Below are 22,424 nucleotides of genomic sequence, written 5' to 3'. Positions count from 1 at the left end.
TGCCCAGGAGCTCACTCACAGCATTACTCTCCCCACTCGTGGTGGTAATGTGATCTTGAAGTTGGATATGGCCAAGGCTTATGATAGGGTTCAGTGGCAGTTCTTATTTGACGTTCTGAGACATTTTGGTTTTTCAGAGCGTGTTGTGGCTTTGGTCTCGGCCTGTATTTCCCATTGTCATTTCTCTGTGAACATCAATGGTTCTCTATCGGGGTTTTTTGGTTCCACCAGGGGCCTCCGGCAGGGCGATCCATTATCTCCCCTTCTCTTCATTTTGGGGGCGGAGTATCTTTCTCGTGGCCTAGACCGCCTCTACCTGCAGCATCCTGCGCTCAGTGGTGGGTCTCGTGGTATGCAGCGCCTTGTAGACTTTCTGCATCACTACGAGAACTGTTCGGGGCAGCGCGTGAATGCTGCCAAGAGTTCTGCTATTTTGCCTCCGAGGTGCTCTGGGCGCCTCCGCTCCCAGCTTTTGCGCATCACTGGGTTCGCCGAGGGTCATCTGCCCCTCAAGTACCTCGGAGTTCCCCTTTATCGGGGTAATCGCACATGCTCCCTTTTTGAGCCCCTCCTACAGTCTGTTCGTAGGAAGTTAGAGGGTTGGGAGATTCGGACCCTCTCTCCGGGTAGCCGCATGACCCTGATACGCAGCGTGCTCCTCTCCATGCCGATTTATCTGTTTCAGGTGGTTCATCCACCTCTGGCTGTCATGGAGAAGCTTGAGCGGGCCTTCAATTCCTTCCTCTGGGGGTCGAGGCCCTTGGAAAGGAAGTGGCACTGGGCCCGGTGGTCCCGGGCTTGCCTCCCCGTGCTTGAGGGGGGCCTTGGATTCCGCAGATTGAAAGATCTCGTGGAATGTTTTTCTATTAAATTATGGTTCAGATTTCGGCAGGGCTCCTCTCTATGGGCGAGATTCCTTCTACGGAAGTATTGCCGGCTGGATGCTCCTGCCTGTGTCCCCGCCCGTGCTTCTATTTCCCCCATTTGGCGCCGTCTCCTCAGGATCCGCCCTCGCGCGGAGCCTGGCATTCGCTGGCGAGTTGGTCTCGGAGATGTTTCCTTTTGGGATGACACTTGGTTTGGGGACGTTCCTTCGTCCTCCCGGTGTGTGGTCCGCGGGGGCCGTGATGTTCGGATCTCTCATTTTCTGTCTGAGGGGTCCTGGGATTTTGATCGCCTTTGTGCGGTTCTTGCTCCTTCGGTTGCCGAGGAGATTGTTTTGATTCCTGTTCTTTCGGGAGCCCCTGATCTGGCACGTTGGATCCATAGCTCCGATGGTGCCTTCTTTGTGAGATCTGCTTGGGAGCTGATCCGTCAGCGTGCTCCGTCTTCAGATATATTCCGCCCGTGTTGGGGGAGTTGGTTGAGGCCTACCATGTCGTTCTTCCTTTGGAGGTTCTGGCATAAGTGGCTCCCAGTTGATGAGGTGCTCCAGCGCCGGGGTTTTGCGTTAGCCTCGAGATGTCAGTGTTGTGATATGGCTGAGACATTCACACACATATTCATTCGCAGCCCGGTTGCTCGGTCTGTCTGGCACTTCTTTGGCGCCGTGTTTTGGGTTCGTATTCCCGACACTGAGGATTTCAGTTTGTTCCTCAGTGCGTGGAAGAGAGATTTGGTCTGGTCCCGGGGGGGCCATGTGCGGGAGTTTCTCCCCTGCATCGTACTGTGGTTCCTCTGGACTGCACGGAACGATGCTAAGCACCGTCATCTCCATGTTTCTGGGGAGACGGTGAAGTATCAGATTTTGTATTACCTGCGTCTTGCCCACTCTGCGCGTACTGTCAAGCCCAGACACTGGCTGGGTGTGTTTCATGTGGCGAGATTGCTGGGTATTTCGGTTGCTCTCCACAGATTCCATAGGACGGCGATTGTTCGCTGGCTGCGACCGCCGTCTGGGTGTTTCAAGCTTAATGTGGATGGGAGCTCGCGTGGTATATCTGGGGACTCCTCTGCTGGTGGCGTTGTTCGGGATGATTCCGGGTGGGTTGTGCTCTCATTCAGCGAGTTCATTGGAGCTGGGTCTTCTCTCTGGGCTGAGCTTTGGGCGGTTTGGAGGGGTCTTCTCCTTTGTTCTGATCATTCTTTTTTCCCTCTTTGGATCGAGCTTGATTCTCTGACTTCTATTCAGCTCATTCGTTCCCGTCGATGTTGCTGGGGTCTTGACCACATTGTATCCAGGATTCTGGTCCTTCTGAGGGGGCGGTCTGTTCATATTTCGCATATATACCGGGAGGGTAATTCGGTGGCAGATGCATTGGCGGCGAGGGCCCATACCCTTAGGCACTTTACCTTAGAGTTAGGTCCCTCCCTCCCTAGGCACATTTCCATACTTGCACGTTCGGATACCTCCGGACTTCCCTACCTCAGATATAGATGTTCTTAGCTGTTTGCAGCCCTTTCCTTCACTTGGACCCATTTCTTCGGTCTTTCTATATGTATATGTATATTTTTTCTTTGCAGGTACTGTTCTTTTGGGGGTTTCTCTTTTCCCCCGTTTTGCCAGTCTGGTGTGAGTGGGCCCAGACACTCGCACACTACATGTGTAGTCTCCTCGGGATTGGGTGGGCTCTTGCACTTACCCTATTGGTGCTTTTCTTTGGCCCTCTCATTTTCCCTGGAGCGCTATTTCTGTTTGTGCTTCTCTTGGGTCCTTTCCTGGACCCCGGCGGGCGTTCACTGCAGGCTTCTCCTTGCCCGACGACTTCTCTCTTTTACTTGCCGACTGTTGTGATGGCTCTGGATGATCTTTTTCATTGGTTTCTATGGCCCAGGGTTACCTTCATGTTGGGGCTTCTATGTTATATATTTTGCTGCGGGCATTGGTGGCTCTGGATGTTCTCTATTGGTTGTTTCTTTTATCCGAGTCACAGTCATGCGATTCATGCTTTCATTTCTGATATTATGAGCTTAGGCCGTCGTCATTCTCTTCTTCGGTCAAGGAGCTTCTATGGTTTGAGCTGGATTGCGGTCTTAATTTGGTGCTTCGACTGTTATTGTATTGGGACTTTCCAGCTGATTACTCTCTTCACAGCGGGATCCTGCACAGTTGATCGATCTCGTATTCAGATGTTCTTTTCAGTTTGGTATTACATTGACATACAGCTCAGATATGGGTATCATCAGTGGTCTTTTGCACCTACTTTTGAGCTGGATCATTACTGTTTACATATGTTTCGATTTGTTTTCATGTTTCTAGTGCTGCCCTTAGGTGTTCTGTTTTATTATGCATCTCACTTAGGGATTTGCTTTTGGCTCGTGTATTTGCCCCCCTAGGTCTTTGTTTTTTATGTTCTGTATGACTAGCCTTTAGAGAGCTTTGGTTTCATCCTCCTCTCTTAAGGTGTTATCTTGTATTGTTGTTTTGATGTTATATACAGGTAGGGGTCTGCCTAACCCCCCCGCTTCTGGCGGTGTTTTATTAAAAAAAAAAAAACCCTAAACCCTAAACCCGAAACCCTAAACCCTAAAAAAAACCCTTTTGCCCCCAAAAAATTTTTTCTGAAAAAACACACAGTCAAGGTGAGAAAAAACACACTAAATCAGTCACTATTCACTGCCCAAACCGCCGCCATGCCTCCGCCGCCGGATCCCGGCCGGCCACCACCATCATCTGAACCACCGTCCCACGGCGACCAGCCCTGCAAAATTTCAGGTCCATCGGAGTCCGTTTGCCCGTCCTTTTCTCCGATCGAAATTCCGGCCAGTTTTTCATCTTCTTCGCCGGCGGCAACCACCGCTCCTCTTGGTGCCAGCCATATGTCATTCTCTTCGTCTCAACCTCCTCTTTCTTTTCCACCACCTGCGCGACCGGATAGTTCTCCCGTTCCGGCGCATTTTCCGTCCAAAGCTGCGCAGGTACTGTTCACTGCGCAGCCGTCCGTTCTTTCTCCGATTCAGGCCGATTCAGGCAACCTCTGTGCAAATGAGCCCCCGATCTGGAATGCCCACCCCCAGACGAAGACAATGGCATCGGATTCGGCTCCAACGGTGTTCTCTTCTGGAGGCAATTTCAGATCTACGTTTCCGAGCCACTGTTCACTCGCTGCGAGTTCTTCATTGTCCAATTACTCCGTCGTTGTAGCACCGATTTTCAATTCATCTTCAGCGTATACTCCCCATGTTATGGGTAAGATTGTGGCATCTTCAATTTCTCCAAATTCGCCGGCAATCGGAAACGCCCAAATTCCGATTTCTTCACCATTTCCGGCGAATTTGTTTCCCCGTTGGCTTTAGGTGGTGTGTCAGCCCAGTCTAGGGCTAAAGGCTTGGACGAGGAGGATGTCACTCCTTTTGTAGATTGTGCGGAGGTTTTGGGGTCTCCGCACGCTGGTATTGGCTCGGTGTTTTCTGAACCCGTGACTGTGTTTGTCCCCCTGGAGGTTTGTATTGAAAATCATAGCAGCCACTCGATCCCATCTTTTCCTGCATCCCCTGCTGATGCAACTTCTATGCTGGACGAGTTGATTGCTCGACAGGGACCCCCTATTCTTGAAATGATTCCCAGTCACATGTCGGCTGATGATCCTGATCAGGATTTTGATCGACATTCTGTGTCTGGAGTTAGTTGTGGGTCTGAGTGTAGTATTCTGGACACTGACATGTCCAATCCCAGAAAAAGACCTCAGGATGATGGTCGGCGATCGCGTAAAAAGCGATTGGATCCTTCTTCCACCCGTTCCCCATGAATTGTTTAATCTGGAATATCCGGGGACTTCGCGGTTCGGAGTCCCAGCAGAGGCTTCATGCCTTTGTGAAGGAGAAACAGATTAAGGTTTTGGCTGTTTTGGAGCCCTTGATTGATCTGGATCCGAGATTCATGACTCGCCGTTTGGGGTTTTCTGGAGTCATCTCTAATCTCTCCGGTCATATCTGGGTATTTTTTGCTGCTGATGTGAGGGCGGAGTGTGTTTTTGATCATGCTCAGTTCCTTCACATCAGAGTCTCTGCCTCTTTCTTGCCGACAGAGATATTTTGTTCTTTTGTCTATGCTAGATGTGATTATGTTCAGCGTAGGGATCTTTGGGCTTCTTTGCTTTTGGTTAAGCCTGTTTTGGGTCCCTGGCTGGTTGGGGGCGACTTTAATGTTGTCAGGGATGCGTCTGAGTGCTTGGGCTCCCGTGGTGGTAGGTTGCTACCCATGGAGGAGTTCAACACTTTTATTCTTGATTCTGGCTTGATCGATGCTGGTTTTGAGGGGTCTTCGTTCACTTGGACGAATAAGACCATTTGGAAGCGGTTGGACAGGGTCTTGGTTTCTGTTGATTGGGGAGATCATTTCAGCTCGATTCGGGTTGAACATCTCGCTCGTACTGTTTCGGATCACTGTCCGCTTTTGGTTACCGCCCCTGTTTTTGCCCGTGGGCCGAGCTCGTTTCGCTTCCAGCGTATGTGGGATAGGCACCATGGTTTTTTGCAGACTGTGAGGCTTAATTGGAATCAGCCTTGCAGTCTGAGCGGCATGCCTCGGCTTTTTGCCAAGATGAAGCGTCTCAAGCATCACCTTCGGTGGTGGAATCGGTATGTTTTTGGTAACATCTTTGATAGACTCACTGAGGCTGAGAGGGCTGTTCGTTCAGCTGAGGATGTTTGTGAGGCCGACCCTTCTGACGCGAATTGGACTTCCCTGTCCGATCGCAATGAGGATCTGGCTCGTATCACCGCCATGGAGGCGGATTTTTGGAAACAGAAAGCGGCTTGCCATTGGCTTGAGGATGGTGAGCGGAACACCAGACTCTTCCATAATATGGTGAGGAAAAAGCGCGTGGCGAATAAAATTTTCCGCATATGGGAGAATGGGGTTTGTCTGACGTCTCAGGATTTGATTCAGCAGTCGGGAGCCTTGTTTTTCCAGGATCTTCTTACCGAGGGAGCCCTCTGCGCTCGATTGCCCTGATTTTTCGGGTTTTTCCTCGGTTATCTCTGCCGTGGAGAATGATGGTATTGCTGCGATTCCCTCTTTGGAGGAGGTCCGCGCGACCGTCTTCTCCATTCACCCTGATAGCGTTGCTGGCCCTGATGGCTTTTCCTCGGCGTTCTTTCAGCATTGCTGGGAGATTGTCCATCAGGATGTTTTTGGTGCTGTTCTTGATTTTTTCCAGGGTTCTCCTATGCCTCAGGGCTTTACCGCCACCACGATCACTCTTATTCCCAAAGTCGAGGGTGCACGCGCCTGGTCGGACTTCCGTCCGATCAGCCTGTGCAATGTCACGAACAAAATCATCTCTAAGCTGTTGTACTCTCGGTTGAGGGATGTGGTGGAGAGACTTGTTTCCCCGAATCAGAGTGGCTTCGTTCCGGGTCGGATGATCTCCGATAATATTCTCCTTGCCCAGGAGCTCACTCACAGCATTACTCTCCCCACTCGTGGTGGTAATGTCATATTGAAGTTGGATATGGCCAAGGCCTATGATCGGGTCCAGTGGCATTTCCTCTTTGACGTTTTGAGACATTTTGGTTTTTCAGAGCGTGTCGTGGCTTTGGTTTCGGCCTGTATTTCCCATTGTCATTTCTCCGTGAACATCAATGGTTCGCTATCGGGGTTTTTTGGTTCCACCAGAGGCCTCCGGCAGGGCGATCCATTGTCTCCCCTTCTCTTCGTTTTGGGGGCGGAGTATCTTTCTCGTGGCCTTGACCGCCTCTACCTGCAGCATCCTGCGCTCAGGTACCGTTCTGATTGTGATATTTTGATTTCCCATCTGGCTTACGCTGATGATGTCATTATTTTTGCCTGTGGTGGGACACGTGGTATGCAGCGCCTTGTTGATTTTCTGCATCACTACGAGAACTGTTCGGGGCAGCGGGTGAATGCTGCCAAGAGTTCTTTGATTTTGCCTCCGAGGTGCTCTGGGCGCCTCCGCTCCCGGCTTTTGCGCATCACTGGGTTCGCCGAGGGTCATCTGCCCCTCAAGTACCTCGGAGTTCCCCTTTATCGGAGTAATCGCACATGCTCCCTTTTTGAGCCCCTCCTACAGTCTGTTCGTAGGAAGTTAGAGGGTTGGGAGATTCGGACCCTTTCCCCGGGGAGCCGCATGACCCTGATACGTAGCGTGCTCCTCTCCATGCCGATTTATCTGTTTCAGGTGGTTCAGCCACCTCTGGCTGTCATGGAGAAGCTTGAGCGGGCCTTCAATGCCTTCCTCTGGGGGTCGAGACCCTTGGAAAGGAAGTGGCACTGGGCCCGGTGGTCCCGGGCTTGCCTCCCCGTGCTTGAGGGGGGACTCGGATTCCGCAGATTGAAAGATCTCGTGGAATGTTTCTCTATCAAATTATGGTTTAGATTTCGGCAGGGCTCTTCTTTATGGGCGAGATTCCTTTTCCGAAAGTATTGCCGGCTGGATGCTCCTGCCTGTGTCCCCGCCCGTGTTTCTATTTCCCCCATTTGGCGTCGTCTCCTCAGGATTCGCCCTCGCGCGGAGCCTGGCATTCGCTGGCGAGTTGGTCTCGGAGATGTTTCCTTTTGGGATGACACTTGGTTTGGGGACGTTCCTTTGTCCTCCCGGTGTGTGGTCCGCGGGGGCCGTGATGTTCGGGTCTCTCATTTTCTTTCTGAGGGGCCCTGGGATTTTGATCGCCTCTGTGCGGTTGTTGCTCCTTCGGTTGCCGAGGAGATTGTTTTGATTCCTGTTCTTTCGGGTGACCCTGATCTGGCACGATGGATCCATAGCTCCGATGGTGCTTTCTCTGTGAGATCTGCTTGGGAGCTGATCCGTCAGCGTGCTCCGTCTTCTGATATATTCCGCCCGTGTTGGGGGAGCTGGTTGAGGCCTACCATGTCGTTCTTCCTCTGGAGATTCTGGCATCAATGGCTCCCAGTTGATGAGGTGCTCCAGCGCCGGGGTTTTGCGTTAGCCTCGAGATGTCAGTGTTGTGATATGTCTGAGACACTCACACACATATTCATTCGCAGCCCGGTTGCTCGGTCTGTCTGGCACTTCTTTGGCGCCGTGTTTCGGGTTCGTATTCCCGACACTGAGGATTTCAGTTTGTTCCTCAGTGCGTGGAAGAGAGATTTGGTCTGGTCCCGGGGGGGCCATGTGCGGGAGTTTCTTCCCTGCATTGTCCTGTGGTTCCTCTGGACTGCGCGGAACGATGCTAAGCACCGTCATCTTCCTATCTCTGGGGAGACGGTGAAGTTTCAGATTTTGTCTTACTTGCGTCTCGCCCACTCTGCGCGTACTGTCAAGCCCAGACATTGGCTGGGTGTGTTTCATGTGGCGAGATTGCTGGGTATTTCGGTTGCTCTCCACAGATTTCATAGGACGGCGATTGTTCGCTGGCTGCGGCCGCCGTCCGGGTGCTTCAAGCTTAATGTGGATGGGAGCTCGCGTGGTATATCTGGGGACTCCTCTGCTGGTGGCGTTGTTCGGGATGATTCCGGGAGGGTCGTGCTCTCATTCAGCGAGTTCATCGGAGCTGGGTCTTCTCTCCGGGCTGAGCTTTGGGCGGTTTGGAGGGGTCTTCTCCTTTGTTCGGATCATTCTTTCTTCCCTCTTTGGATCGAGCTTGATTCTCTGACTTCTATTCAGCTCATTCGTTCCCGTCGATGTTGCTGGGGTCTTGATCACATTATATCCAGGATTGTTGTCCTTTTGAGGGGGCGGTCTGTTCATATTTCGCATATATTTCGGGAGGGTAATTCGGTGGCGGATGCGTTGGCGGCGAGGGCACATACCCTTAGGCACTTTACCTTAGAGTTAGGTCCCTCCCTCCCTAGGCACATTTCCATACTTGCACGTTCGGATACCTCCGGACTCCCCTACCTGAGATATCGATGTTCTTAGCCGCTTGCAGCCCATCCCTTCTTTTGGACCCATTTCTTCGATATTTCTATATGTATATGTATATTTTTTCTTTGCAGGTACTGTTACTTAGGGGGTTTATCTTTTCCCCCGTTTTGCCAGTCTGGTGTGAGTGGGCCCAGACACTCGCACACTACATGTTTGGTCTCCTCGGGATTGGGTGGGCTCTCGCACTTACCCTCTTGGTGCTCTTCTTTGGCCCTCTCATATTCCCTGGAGCGCTATTTCTGTTTGGGCCTCTCTTTGGTCCACTTCTGGTCCCTGGCGGGCGTTTACTGCAGTTTCTCCTTGCCCGCCGTCTCAGCTCTTTTACAGGAGTTTACTGGATGTCGTGGTGGTTCCAGGGATTCTTTCCGGACGATCCTCTTCATGGTTATGATACCTTCGTCAGATTTATACTTCAGATGCTGGATATTTTTTGTTCTGGCTGGATTGCGATCTTCATTTTGCTCTTCTATCGTCATTGTACAGTGATTTCCTGGCCTTATCTTATTTTGACTGCTGGGATTCATACAGTTACTCGGTTTCAGATTAGAGTCGTTTTGACATATTGGATTCTTCAGGGTGATGGCTTAGAGATGAGAATTTCTTCATGGATTCTGCACTCATCTCCCAGTTATCATTTGGTCTTCTTCGGCGTGTTGACTCTTAGCGCAGCTCGTATTTGATTAGTTTCTGGCGCACTTTTTGTCGTAGTCTAGGGTTATTTTTGCTTATGTATTTATGTCCCTAGGCTACTTGGTATTTATGTTTCTACTGCTTTAGCCTTTTTGAGGAGGTCTTGGTTTTGTCCCCCTCCTCTTTTAGGTTTTCTTTCTGCTGATACTTTTTATTTTGTGGATATATACAGGTAGGGGTCTGCCTAACCCCCCCGCATCCGGCGGTGTTTTCCGGAAAAAAAAAAAAAAAAAAAAAAAAACCCTAAACCCTAAACCCTAAACCCTAAACCAAAACACCATTTGCCCCCAAAAAATTTTCTCTGAAAAACACACAGTAAAACGTGAGAAAAAACACACTAAAACCGTCACTATTCACGCCCTACCTGCCGCCATGCCGCCGCCGCCGGATCCCGGCCGGCGAACCACCCCACCTGAACCGCCTCCTCACGGCGACCACCCTGTCCAAGTTTCAGTCCAATCGGAGTCCGGTAACCCCTCCAAATCGCCGATTGAAATCGCGCCATTTCCGTCCAAAATCACGTCGTCGCCGTGCACTGTTCCTCCCGGCGCCGACTACCTACCATCTGACTCGCCTCGAGCAGACGAGTCCATTCGTACCAGCCCCACTCTCAACCACTCAGTATTTACGCCGGAATCTTCTTCTGAAACTTCGCCTGCACTGTTCATCGCGGCGGCGGGAACTCTTCCGCTCCGTCCGGCCGATTCCGGTCATCTTTTTCCACAACAAGCCCTGATCTGGAATCGCGACAGTGAGACGATTCCATTGCCACAGGCCCCGTTCCCAACCGTGTTCTCCTCCGGCGGCAATTTTAGATCTACCGATTTCCACCCTCAAACCCTAGCTGCGTCGATGTTCTCAAATTACTCCGGCGTGGCTGTTCTGGCTAATTCCTCACTACCGTATATATCATCTATCCATGGGTTCTACAACCATTCCATCAATTTCAGAAAATTCGCCCCGTCGATCAAAAACCCCCAAATCGGTGAGATTCGTTCACTTCACCGCCGATTTCAGGTGTAGTGTTCCGGCGAATATTTTCAATTCCTCTTACAACATGATCGCCAGTCATTTGGGTCGGTTTTGCCTCAATCAATTTCTTCGGTTTCGGCCACCGTCGGAACCCCCCAATTTTCTAGGGCAAAATCGAATTTACTTCATCCTTTGAATGCAATCGGCCCCTCTGCCGCCCGGTTCTAGTGGATTGAGACGGGTTCCGTGATCTCCTCGCGTCGCCGATCTTTGGTACATCTCCGTTGGTCCACATCGGTGGTCAACCGGCAGGGTCAAACTCAACGAGTTGACCGAGTCAAACTCAGACGGTCAACAACTCGGGTATGGCTTCTAAATCTGATTCTCGGGCGACAAAGACGTTTCCGGTGTCATTTAGGGATGCTCTGGCTCCTACTTCCCCTCGCTCGGGGAAGAATGGCTTTGGAGATGTCGTGAATGCTATGGAAGAAATGCCCCCACCGACTCTTAAGGATGGGAAACCGGGTATTTTTTTCCCGGATGAGGTAATGTCTTCCCTGACCGAGCCTTTTAAGTTTTCTTTAGTTGGGAAGATATCTGGTAATAGATCCTTAGTCCCAAACTCGGAAATTTCTAAGGCATTTGCTCGTTTGGGATTGAAGCGATCTTTTGATTTGAGGTTTTTGCCTCGGGGTTTTCTGATCCTCTCACTTCATTGTGAGGAGGATTATGCGTTTTTTTGGACGCGTGGGCAGATGATGGTGGGACCTCTCGGGATCCGTTTCTCCAAATGGACCCCGGAATTCAATCTACAGGAAGAATCTCCCATCGCCCCTGTTTGGGTGCGTCTCCCGGGTTTGCCCATTCACCTGTTTAACAAGAAAAGTCTTTTTGCCCTTGCTAAGATTTTGGGCAACCCGGTGAAAATGGATGACTTTACTGCTGACTCCTCTCGGAGCGCTTTTGCTCGAGTCTGTGTGGAGTTGAATGTGTTGGAACCACCCGTTAAGCAAATTTGGGTGGGTTGGGGTGATCATACCCAGGAGATTGATGTTGTGTATGAGAAAATACCTGGGTATTGCTTGGATTGCAAGATGTTGGGTCATTCGACCGACGTTTGCTATTCTCATGGTAAAAATCCTAAACCTGCTCGATCCAAGCCTGCTGATCGAGGATCCTCCTCAGCCAGAGGCGCCTCCTGCTCCGGCACCTCCTCAGGGTGCAGTTCCTGTCATTGTCCCGGGACCACAGCCCCAGCTTCATGTCAATGGCCATGGTCCCCGACGTAGACAGAGACGGAGGCCTGTTCGTCAGGCTCTCCCGAGGGATGATCCTCTTGCGTCGAACTCTTTTGGAGTTCTTTCCCATTTGCAGGAGACAGAGGTCGGCTCTGAGGAGCTTGGATTAGGTGTTCCTGATCCCTCTGTCGGTTTGAGTTCTCATCAGGAGGCCCCTATTCTGACCGCCCTGAGGTCACGGTGGCTGAGGACGATGAGAGTGTTCCTTTTGTGGACTGCGTGGATGACCTTGGATCTCCACGCCCGGATGTGGTGACTGTGTTTGTCCCCCCGGAGGTTTGTATTGAAAATCATAGCAGTCACTCGGTCCCATCTTTTCCTGCATCCCCTGCTGATGCCACTTCTATGCTGGACGAGTTGATTGCTCGACAGGGACCCCCTATTCTTGAGATGATCCCCAGTCACATGTCGGCTGATGATCCTGATCAGGATTTTGATCGACATTCTGTGTCTGGAGTTAGCTGTGGGTCCGAGTGTAGTATTCTGGACACTGACATGTCCAACCCCAGAAAAAGACCTCAGGATGATGGTCGGCGATCGCATAAAAAGCGATCGGGTCCTTCTTCCACCCGTTCCCCATGAATTGTTTAATCTGGAATATCCGGGGACTTCGAGGTTCGGAGTCCCAGCAGAGGCTTCATGCCTTTGTGAAGGAGAAACAGATTAAGGTTTTGGCTGTTTTGGAGCCCATGATTGATCTGGATCCGAGATTCATGACTCGCCGTTTGGGGTTTTCTGGAGTCATCTCTAATCTCTCCGGTCATATCTGGGTATTTTTTGCTGCTGATGTGAGGGCGGAGTGTGTTTTTGATCATGCTCAGTTCCTTCACATCAGAGTCTCTGCCTCTTTCTTGCCGACAGAGATATTTTGTTCTTTTGTCTATGCTAGATGTGATTATGTTCAGCGTAGGGATCTTTGGGCTTCTTTGCTTTTGGTTAAGCCTGTTTTGGGTCCCTGGCTGGTTGGGGGCGACTTTAATGTCGTCAGGGATGCGTCTGAGTGCTTGGGCTCCCGTGGTGGTAGGTTGCTACCCATGGAGGAGTTCAACACTTTTATTCTTGATTCTGGCTTGATCGATGCTGGTTTTGAGGGGTCTTCGTTCACTTGGACGAATAAGACCATTTGGAAGCGGTTGGACAGGGTCTTGGTTTCTGTTGATTGGGGAGATCATTTCAGCTCGATTCGGGTTGAACATCTCGCTCGTACTGTCTCGGATCACTGTCCGCTTTTGGTTACCGCTCCTGTTTTTGCCCGTGGGCCGAGCTCGTTTCGCTTCCAGCGTATGTGGGTTAGGCACCATGGTTTTTTGCAGACTGTGAGGCTTAATTGGAATCTGCCTTGCAGTCTGAGCGGCATGCCTCGGCTTTTTGCCAAGATGAAGCGTCTCAAGCATCACCTCCGGTGGTGGAATCGGGATGTTTTTGGTAACATCTTTGATAGACTCACTGAGGCTGAGAGGGCTGTTCGTTCAGCTGAGGATGTCTGTGAGGCCGACCCTTCTGACGCGAATTGGACTTCCCTGTCCGATCGCAATGAGGATCTGGCTCGTATCACCGCCATGGAGGCGGATTTTTGGAAACAGAAAGCGGCTTGCCATTGGCTTGAGGATGGTGAGCGGAACACCAGACTCTTCCATAATATGGTGAGGAAAAAGCGCGTGGCGAATAAAATTTTCCGCATATGGGAGAATGGGGTTTGCCTGACGTCTCAGGATTTGATTCAGCAGTCGGGAGCCTTGTTTTTCCAGGATCTTCTTACCGGGGAGCCCTCTGCGCTCGATTGCCCTGATTTTTCGGGTTTTTCCTCGGTTATCTCTGCTGTGGAGAATGATGGTATTGCTGCGATTCCCTCTTTGGAGGAGGTCCGCGCGACCGTCTTCTCCATTCACCCTGATAGCTGTTGCTGGCCCTGATGGCTTTTCTTCGGCGTTCTTTCAGCATTGCTGGGAGATTGTCCATCAGGATGTTTTTGGTGCTGTTCTTGATTTTTTCCAGGGTTCTCCTATGCCTCAGGGCTTTACCGCCACCACGATCACTCTTATTCCCAAAGTCGAGGGTGCACGCGCCTGGTCGGACTTCCGTCCGATCAGTCTGTGCAATGTCACGAACAAAATCATCTCTAAGCTGTTGTACTCTCGGTTGAGGGATGTGGTGGAGAGACTTGTTTCCCCGAATCAGAGTGGCTTCGTTCCGGGTCGGATGATCTCGATAATATTCTCCTTGCCCAGGAGCTCACTCACAGCATTACTCTCCCCACTCGTGGTGGTAATGTCATCTTGAAGTTGGATATGGCCAAGGCCTATGATAGGGTCCAGTGGCATTTCCTCTTCGACGTTTTGAGACATTTTGGTTTTTCAGAGCGTGTTGTGGCTTTGGTCTCGGCCTGTATTTCCCATTGTCATTTCTCCGTGAACATCAATGGCTCTCTCTCGGGGTTTTTTGGTTCCACCAGAGGCCTCCGGCAGGGCGATCCATTGTCTCCCCTTCTCTTCGTTTTGGGGGCGGAGTATCTCTCTCGTGGCCTTGACCGACTCTACCTGCAGCATCCTGCGCTCAGGTACCGTTCTGATTGTGATATTTTGATTTCCCATCTGGCTACGCTGATGATGTCATTATTTTTGCCAGTGGTGGGACTCGTGGTATGCAGCGCCTTGTCGATTTTCTGCATCACTACGAGAACTGTTCGGGGCAGCGTGTGAATGCTGCCAAGAGTTCCTTTGATTTTGCCTCCGAGGTGCTCTGGGCGCTCCGCTCCGGCTTTTGCGCATCACCGGGTTCGCCGAGGGTCATCTGCCCCTCAAGTACCTCGGAGTTCCCCTTTATCGGGGTAATCGCACTTGCTCCCTTTTTGAGCCCCTCCTACAGTCTGTTCGTAGGAAGTTAGAGGGTTGGGAGATTCGGACCCTCTCCCCGGGTAGCCGCATGACCCTGATTCGTAGCGTGCTCCTCTCCATGCCGATTATCTGTTTCAGGTGGTTCAGCCACCTCTGGCTGTCATGGAGAAGCTTGAGCGGGCCTTCAACGCCTTCCTCTGGGGGTCGAGACCCTTGGAAAGGAAGTGGCACTGGGCCCGGTGGTCCCGGGCTTGCCTCCCCGTTCTTGAGGGGGGCCTTGGATTCCGCAGATTGAAAGATCTCGTGGAATGTTTCTCTATTAAATTATGGTTCAGATTTCGGCAGGGATCCTCTCTTTGGGCGAGATTCCTTCTACGGAAGTATTGCCGGCTGGATGCTCCTGCCTGTGTCCCCGCCCGTGCTTCTATTTCCCCCATTTGGCGTCGTCTCCTCAGGATCCGCCCTCGCGCGGAGCCTGGCATTCGCTGGCGAGTTGGTCTCGGAGATGTTTCCTTTTGGGATGACACTTGGTTTGGGGACGTTCCTTTGTCCTCCCGGTGTGTGGTCCGCGGGGGCCGTGATGTTCGGGTCTCTCATTTTCTGTCTGAGGGGTCCTGGGATTTTGATCGCCTCTGTGCGGTTGTTGCTCCTTCGGTTGCCGAGGAGATTGTTTTGATTCCTGTTCTTTCGGGTGACCCTGATCTGGCACGATGGATCCATAGCTCCGATGGTGCTTTCTCTGTGAGATCTGCTTGGGAGCTGATCCGTCAGCGTGCTCCGTCTTCTGATATATTCCGCCCGTGTTGGGGGAGCTGGTTGAGGCCTACCATGTCGTTCTTCCTCTGGAGATTCTGGCATCAATGGCTCCCAGTTGATGAGGTGCTCCAGCGCCGGGGTTTTGCGTTAGCCTCGAGATGTCAGTGTTGTGATATGTCTGAGACATTCACACACATATTCATTCGCAGCCCGGTTGCTCGGTCTGTCTGGCACTTCTTTGGCGCCGTGTTTCGGGTTCGTATTCCCGACACTGAGGATTTCAGTTTGTTCCTCAGTGCGTGGAAGAGAGATTTGGTCTGGTCCCGGGGGGGCCATGTGCGGGAGTTTCTTCCCTGCATTGTCCTGTGGTTCCTCTGGACTGCGCGGAACGATGCTAAGCACCGTCATCTTCCCTATCTCTGGGGAGACGGTGAAGTTTCAGATTTTGTCTTACCTGCGTCTCGCCCACTCTGCGCGTACTGTCAAGCCCAGACATTGGCTGGGTGTGTTTCATGTGGCGAGATTGCTGGGTATTTCGGTTGCTCTCCACAGATTTCATAGGACGGCGATTGTTCGCTGGCTGCGGCCGCCGTCCGGGTGCTTCAAGCTTAATGTGGATGGGAGCTCGCGTGGTATATCTGGGGGACTCCTCTGCTGGTGGCGTTGTTCGGGATGATTCCGGAGGGTCGTGCTCTCATTCAGCGAGTTCATCGGAGCTGGGTCTTCTCTCGGGCTGAGCTTTGAGCGGTTTGGAGGGGTCTTCTCCTTTGTTCGGATCATTCTTTCTTCCCTCTTTGGATTCGAGCTTGATTCTCTGACTTCTATTCAGCTCATTCGTTCCCGTCGATGTTGATGGGGTCTTGATCACATTATATCCAGGATTGCTTGTCCTTTTGAGGGGGCGGTCTGTTCATATTTCGCATATATTAGGGAGGGTAATTCGGTGGCGGATGCGTTGGCGGCGAGGGCACATACCCTTAGGCACTTTTACCTTAGAGTTAGGTCCCTCCTCCCTAGGCACATTTCCATACTGCACGTTCGGATACCTCCGGACTCCCCTACCTGAGATATCGATGTTCTTAGCAGCTTGCAGCCCATCCCTTCTTTTGGACCCATTTCTTCGATATTTCTATATGTATATGTATATTTTTTCTTTGCAGGTATGTTACTTAGGGGGTTTATCTTTTCCCCCGTGTTGCCAGTCTGGTGTGAGTGGGCCCAGACACTCGCACACTACATGTTTGGTCTCCTCGGGATTGGGTGGGCTCTCGCACTTACCCTCTTGGTGCTCTTCTTTGGCCCTCTCTTATCCCTGGAGCGCTATTTCTGTTTGGGCCACTCTTTGGTCCACTTCTGGTCCCTGGCGGGCGTTTACTGCAGTTTCTTCTTGCCCGCCGTCTCAGCTCTTTTACAGGAGTTTACTGGATGTCGTGGTGGTTCAAGGGATTCTTTCCGGACGATCCTCTCATGGTTATGATACCTTCGTCAGATTTATACTTCAGATGCTGGATCTTTTTTGTTCTGGCTGGATTGCGATCTTCATTTTGCTCTTCTATCGTCATTGTACAGTGATTTCCTGGCCTTATCTTATTTTGACTGCTGGGATTCATACAGTTACTCGGTTTCAGATTAGAGTCGTTTTGACATATTGGATTCTTCAGGGTGATGGCTTAGAGATGAGAATTTCTTCATGGATTTCTGCCACTCATCTCCCAGTTATCATTTAGGTCTTCTTCGGCCGTGTTGACTCTTAGCCGCAGCTCGGTATTTGATTAGTTTCTTGGCGCCACTTTTTGTCGTAGTCTAGGGTTATTTTCTGCTTATGTATTTTATGTCCCTCAGGCTACTTGGGTATTTATGTTTTTACTGCTTTAGCCTTTTTGAGGAGTTCTTGGTTTAGTTCCCCCTCCTCTTTTAGGTTTTCTTTCTTGCTGTTACTTTTTATTTGTGGATATATTACAGGTAGGGGTCTGCCTAACCCCCCCCGTATCCGGCGGTGTTTTCCGTTTGGTTTAATTTAAAAAAAAAAAAAAAAAAAAAACCCTAAACCCTAAACCCTAAAACCCCGAAACCCGAACGCCGAACGCCCAATTTGCCCCCCAAAAAATTTTCTCTGAAAAAACACACAGTAAAAATGTGAGAAAAAACACACTAAAACCGTTCACTATTCACGCCCACCTGCCGCCATGCCGCCGCAGCCGGACTCCCGGCCGGCCACCACCCACATCTGAACCGCCGTCCCCTGCCGACCACCATACTAAAATTTCTCAGCCATCGGAGTCCGGTAAGCCGTCCATTTCACCGTTCGAAATATCGCCTTTTCCGTCCAAATCTTCGTCGGCGCCGCTCGTTGCTCCTCCCGGCGCCGGAGTGCTATCACTTGACTCGCCTTTCCCAGGCGGTTCCAATGGTACCAGCCTCACACTCAACACCACCGTAAATCCACCGGAATCGCTGCTTGAAGTGTCGCAGCCACTATTCACGATCGTGCCGGAGATTGTTTCTTCGATTCCGGCCGATTCAAGCCGCCTCGGTTTCATCCAAGCCCCGATCTGTGATGCCCATGCACAGACGATTCCGATGGTACCATTTTCAGCTTCAACGTCGTTCACCTCCGACCACAATTTCAGATCTACTCTTTCGGTCCCGGACGCGCGATTTCCGTCAATTTCTTCGTCGATTTCCGGCGCCGATACGGCGTATTTCTTCAATTCCTCTGGCCCTCCTCTTCGTCCAGCCATGGGTAGGATATTGCCAGGATCAATTTCCGGCTTCCGGCCACCGGTCGGAAACCCCCAATTTGTAGGGCAAAATCGATTTTCATCGTCTTCTTCAGTTCAATTCACCCCTCCAATGGCCGGTTCTGTCAAGTTTGGTCCCGGTTCTGGACTCCCCTCGACGTCGGCGTCTCACGGTGGTGCTCAGGCCGGTGCGTTGAAAGTCAACCCAGGAAAGTCAACGGTTCGAGTTGACCGAGTGACTCGATAGTCAAACCCGGTGTGATGCTGCGGTCACCTCAGGTACGCGTGTTCCTCACTCCTCTTACTGTGTCCGTTTCCGCGATGCGTTGGGCCCCGCCGTCCCCATCGCACGACTAAAAAAAGCTTTGAGGAGTTCGCATAACTCAATGATGATATACCTGTGCCGACTCTTCGGGAATGGCCAAACCGGGTATTCTATTCCCGGAAGGAGAGGTGATGTCTTCTCTGGCTGAACTTTTAAATTTGCTCTGGTTGGCAAAGATTTCAGGGAATCGATCTTCTAGTTCCAAATTCTGGTATTTCTGCGGCTTTTCCTAAATTGGGCTAGTTTAGGATCTTTTGATTTAAAGTTCATGCCACGGGGCTTTCTTGTTCTCACCCTTGCTTGTGAAGAAGACTATGCGTTTTTTTGGACCAAGGGGGTTATGCAGGTGGGACCTCTGTCGGTTCGCTTCTCTAAGTGGACGCCAGAGTTTAATCTTCAGGAGGAGTCACCCATTGCCCCTGTTTGGATCCGTTTCCCGGGTCTTCCCCTTCATTTGTTTTCTAAGCAAAGTCTCTTTGCTTTGGCTAAAATTGTGGGAAAACCGGTGAAAATGGATGATCATACTGCAGATTCTACTCGGGGTGCGTTTGCTCGAGTATGTGTTGAAATTAATGTGTTGGAACCGCTAGTCAAAGAAGTTTGGGTGGGTTGGGGTGATCATGCTCAAGAAATTGAAGTCATTTATGAGCGCATCCCCGGGTACTGCACGGATTGCAAAATGCTGGGTCATTCGACCAGTGTTTGTTATTCCCATGGCAAAAACCCAAAACCCGTTCGTCCTAAGCCTGCTGACCGTGCTACTGGTCAGTCTCCCATTTCTACAGAGCCTGCCCCACCAGGGGGTGTTGCTCCTGCTTTTAATTTGGGGACCCAGCCTCAGCTTCAGAAAATTGGCACGGGTCCCCGACGTAGAGGGAGAAGGAGGCCAGTTCGGCAGGTTCTTCCCAGGAAGAATCCTCTTGAGTTGAATCCTTTTGAGGTGCTCTCGCATGAGCAGGATGCGGAGCCTGATCCTGTTGGATTACATTGTGTTGATACGGATCCTCCATGTGGTAATCTGGAGGATGTTGGTGTTGGGACTTCTGGCAAGGATCAATTGGAGTCTGTTCTTGTTGAGGGTGTGATCCTCAGTGATGAGGTTATTGATGGAGGGTTACAGTTGGGTGATTGCGTGGATGGTACTGGGGTACCGTCTACTTCTGAGTTGCCTGTGTTTGGTTCTCTGGGGCCTTGCACTTTGAATCACAGTAGTCATTCCATCCCCTCTGTTCCTTTGTCTCCTGATGATGCTTCCTCTGCGGTTGAGGAATTGGTTGCTAGACAGGGACCTTCTGTCAGTGAGTTGGTCTTCCGGCTGGAATCTGCTGGAGATTCTGATCACGAATTTGATCGGCATTCCGAGTCAGGGTGATGGTTGTAGGTCTGAAAGTCGTATTCTGGATGCTGATATGGGAGATGTTAAGAAAAGGAAGGAGAATGCTTTTCATAGGTCGCGTAAAAAGCGACAGGGCGGTTCTGGTGCCCATTCTCCATGAATTTTCTCATATGGAATGTCAGGGGGCTCCGGAGCTCGGAGTCTCAACAAAGGCTTCATGCCCATGTTAAAGAAAAGAGAGTCAAGATCTTGGCTATTTTGGAACCCATGATTGATCTGGATGTTCGGTTTATGACTCGTCGTTTGGTTTTTCTCGAGTTATATCGAACTCCTCGGGTCATATCTGGGTTTTCTTTGCTGAGGATGTGATGGTTGAGTGTCTCCTTGATCACACTCAATTCCTTCACTTCCGGGTTTCTGCTAGTTTTTTGCCGACCACTGTTTTTTGCTCCTTTGTTTATGCTAAGTGTGATTACATTGAGCGCAGACAGCTCTGGACTTCTTTGCTTCAGGTTAAGCCTGATCAGGGTCCTTGGCTTGTTGGTGGCGACTTTAATGTAGTTAGAAATTCGTCTGAGTGTTTGGGCTCTTTTGGTGGGCGGTTACTTCCCATGGAAGAATTTAATCATTTTATTTTGGATTCTGGGTTAGTGGATGCTGGTTTTGAGGGGTCTTCGTTCACGTGGACGAACAAGACCATTTGGAAGCGTCTTGATCGGGTTTTTGTGTCTGTTGATTGGGGTGACCATTTTCATTCTATTCGTGTGGAGCACCTCATTCGTACAGTCTCTGATCATTGTCCTCTTTTTGTGTCAGTCCCGGCTTTTGCTAGTGGGCCGACTTCTTTTCGCTTTCAGAGCATGTGGCTCAGGCACCATGGTTTTTTGCAGACGGTGCGGCTTAATTGGAATTTGCCGTGTCATTTGAACGGCATGCACCGTCTTTTTGTGAAATTGAAGCGCCTGAAGAGCCATCTGAAGTGGTGGAACAAGGGTGTTTTTGGTGATCTTTTTGCCAAACTTACGGAGGCGGAGCAGGCTGTCCGGGTTGCTGAGGCAGTTTGCGAGGCTGATCCTTTGGATTTGCATTGGACTACTTTGTCCAATTGCAATGTCGATCTTGCTCGAGTTACCGCCATGGAGGCGGATTTTTGGCGGCAAAAAGCCGCTTGTAGGTGGTTAGAGGATGGTGAGAGGAACACCAAACTCTTCCACAATATGGTCAAGAAAAAACGGGTGGCTAATAAAATTTTCCGTATTTGGGATAATGGCTCTTGCCTTACTCCCCCTGATCTTATTCAGCAGTCTGGGGCCGCCTTTTTTCAAAACCTGCTTACTGAGGATCCTTTTGTGCTTTCTTGCCCAGATTTTTCTGACTTCCCCTTGGTGATCTCGGATTTGGAGAACGCCAATATTGCTGCCCCCCCTTCTTTGGAGGAGGTGCGGGCGACTGTTTTCTCCATACATCGTGATAGTGTGGCGGGGCCTGATGGTTTCTCTTCGGCCTTCTTTCAGCATTGCTGGGAGATTGTCCATCAGGATGTTTTGGATGCGGTTCTTGATTTCTTTCGGGGTAGTCCCATGCCACAGGGGTTTACTGCCACCACGATCACATTGATTCCCAAAGTCATGGGTGCTCAGGCTTGGTCGGACTTTCGTCCTATCAGCTTATGTAATGTGACCAATAAGATAATTTCAAAACTTTTGTATTCTCGATTGAAGGTGGTGGCGGAGAGGCTTGTTTCGTGGAATCAGAGTGGCTTTGTTCCAGGGAGGGTGATTTCGGATAATATCCTCCTTGCTCAAGAGCTTACTCATAGTCTTTCTCTCCCCACCCGTGGTGGCAATGTCATTTTGAAATTGGATATGGCCAAAGCCTATGATAGGGTCCAATGGTCTTTTCTGTTGGATGTTTTGAGGCATTATGGCTTTTCAGAGCAGGTTGTGTCGATGATATCTGCCTGCATTTCTCATTGCCAATTTTCAGTTAATATCAATGGTTCACTCACCGGATTCTTTGGATCCACTAGGGGTCTCCGGCAGGGCGACCCTTTGTCCCCACTTCTTTTCATTCTAGGGGCTGAGTACCTTTCGCGTGGTCTTGATCGTATTTATCGTCAGTTTCCTGCGATTAGGTACCGATCTGGTTGTGATCTCCCTGTTTCCCACCTGGCTTATGCTGATGATATTATTATTTTTGCCACTGGTGGGACTCGTGAGATGAACAGTCTCATGGATTTTTTGCATCACTATGAAAACTGCTCGGGGCAGTTGGTGAATGCATTTAAGAGCGCCATTATTTTGCCTCCGAGGTGTTCTGGTCGTACTCGTTCCCGTCTCCTTCGTATCACTGGGTTTGGGGAGGGTCATCTTCCTATCAAATACCTCGGAGTTCCTTTGTTTCGTGGGAATAGAGTTTGCTCTCTTTTTGATCCCCTTGTGCAGATGGTGAGTAAGAAGTTGGAGGGTTGGGAGCTTAAAACGCTTTCCCCGGGGAGTCGTATGACACTTCTTAGGAGTGTTCTTCTTTCGGTTCCCCTTTACATGTTCCACGTGAAAGGGATCGATATACGGTGTTCAAAATCGCAACGGAAGCACAAAAGTGTTTTCAAAACATGAAAACCGAAATTTTGGTATAAATTTTTTTTTTTTTTTTAAATTTAACACCATGTACTAGTTGTGCA

At 50.5% G+C, this 22,424-nt stretch overlaps 1 protein-coding gene across 1 annotated transcript; it reads left to right on the top strand.

Moving 5' to 3' along the window:
* The first annotated feature begins 4,684 nt into the window (after positions 1-4,684).
* LOC140820707 (uncharacterized) lies at positions 4,685-9,469 on the top strand. The gene is made up of 3 exons (XM_073181027.1): positions 4,685-5,811; positions 5,855-8,666; positions 8,861-9,469. Exons 1-3 carry the CDS (start codon positions 4,685-4,687, stop codon positions 9,467-9,469), a joined length of 4,548 nt encoding a protein of 1,515 aa, XP_073037128.1.
* Positions 9,470-22,424: the final 12,955 nt, after the last annotated feature.

Source organism: Primulina eburnea, unplaced genomic scaffold (genome assembly GCF_022965805.1).
Source record: "Primulina eburnea isolate SZY01 unplaced genomic scaffold, ASM2296580v1 ctg1404_ERROPOS370979, whole genome shotgun sequence".
NCBI classification, from domain to species: Eukaryota; Viridiplantae; Streptophyta; class Magnoliopsida; order Lamiales; family Gesneriaceae; genus Primulina; species Primulina eburnea.
Note: the sequence above shows the minus strand (reverse complement) of the source record. Positions and strands in the feature narration are given on the sequence as shown.

Excerpts from the sequence above, each read along its gene's own strand:
- LOC140820707 (XM_073181027.1), top strand. The coding sequence starts at position 4,685 with ATGAATTGTTTAATCTGGAATATCCGGGGACTTCGCGGTTCGGAGTCC. Across the intron at positions 5,812-5,854 it reads GAGAATGGGGTTTGTCTGAC|GATCTTCTTACCGAGGGAGC; the intron begins GTCTCAGGATTT and ends TTGTTTTTCCAG. Across the intron at positions 8,667-8,860 it reads CGGATGCGTTGGCGGCGAGG|GTACTGTTACTTAGGGGGTT; the intron begins GCACATACCCTT and ends TTTTCTTTGCAG.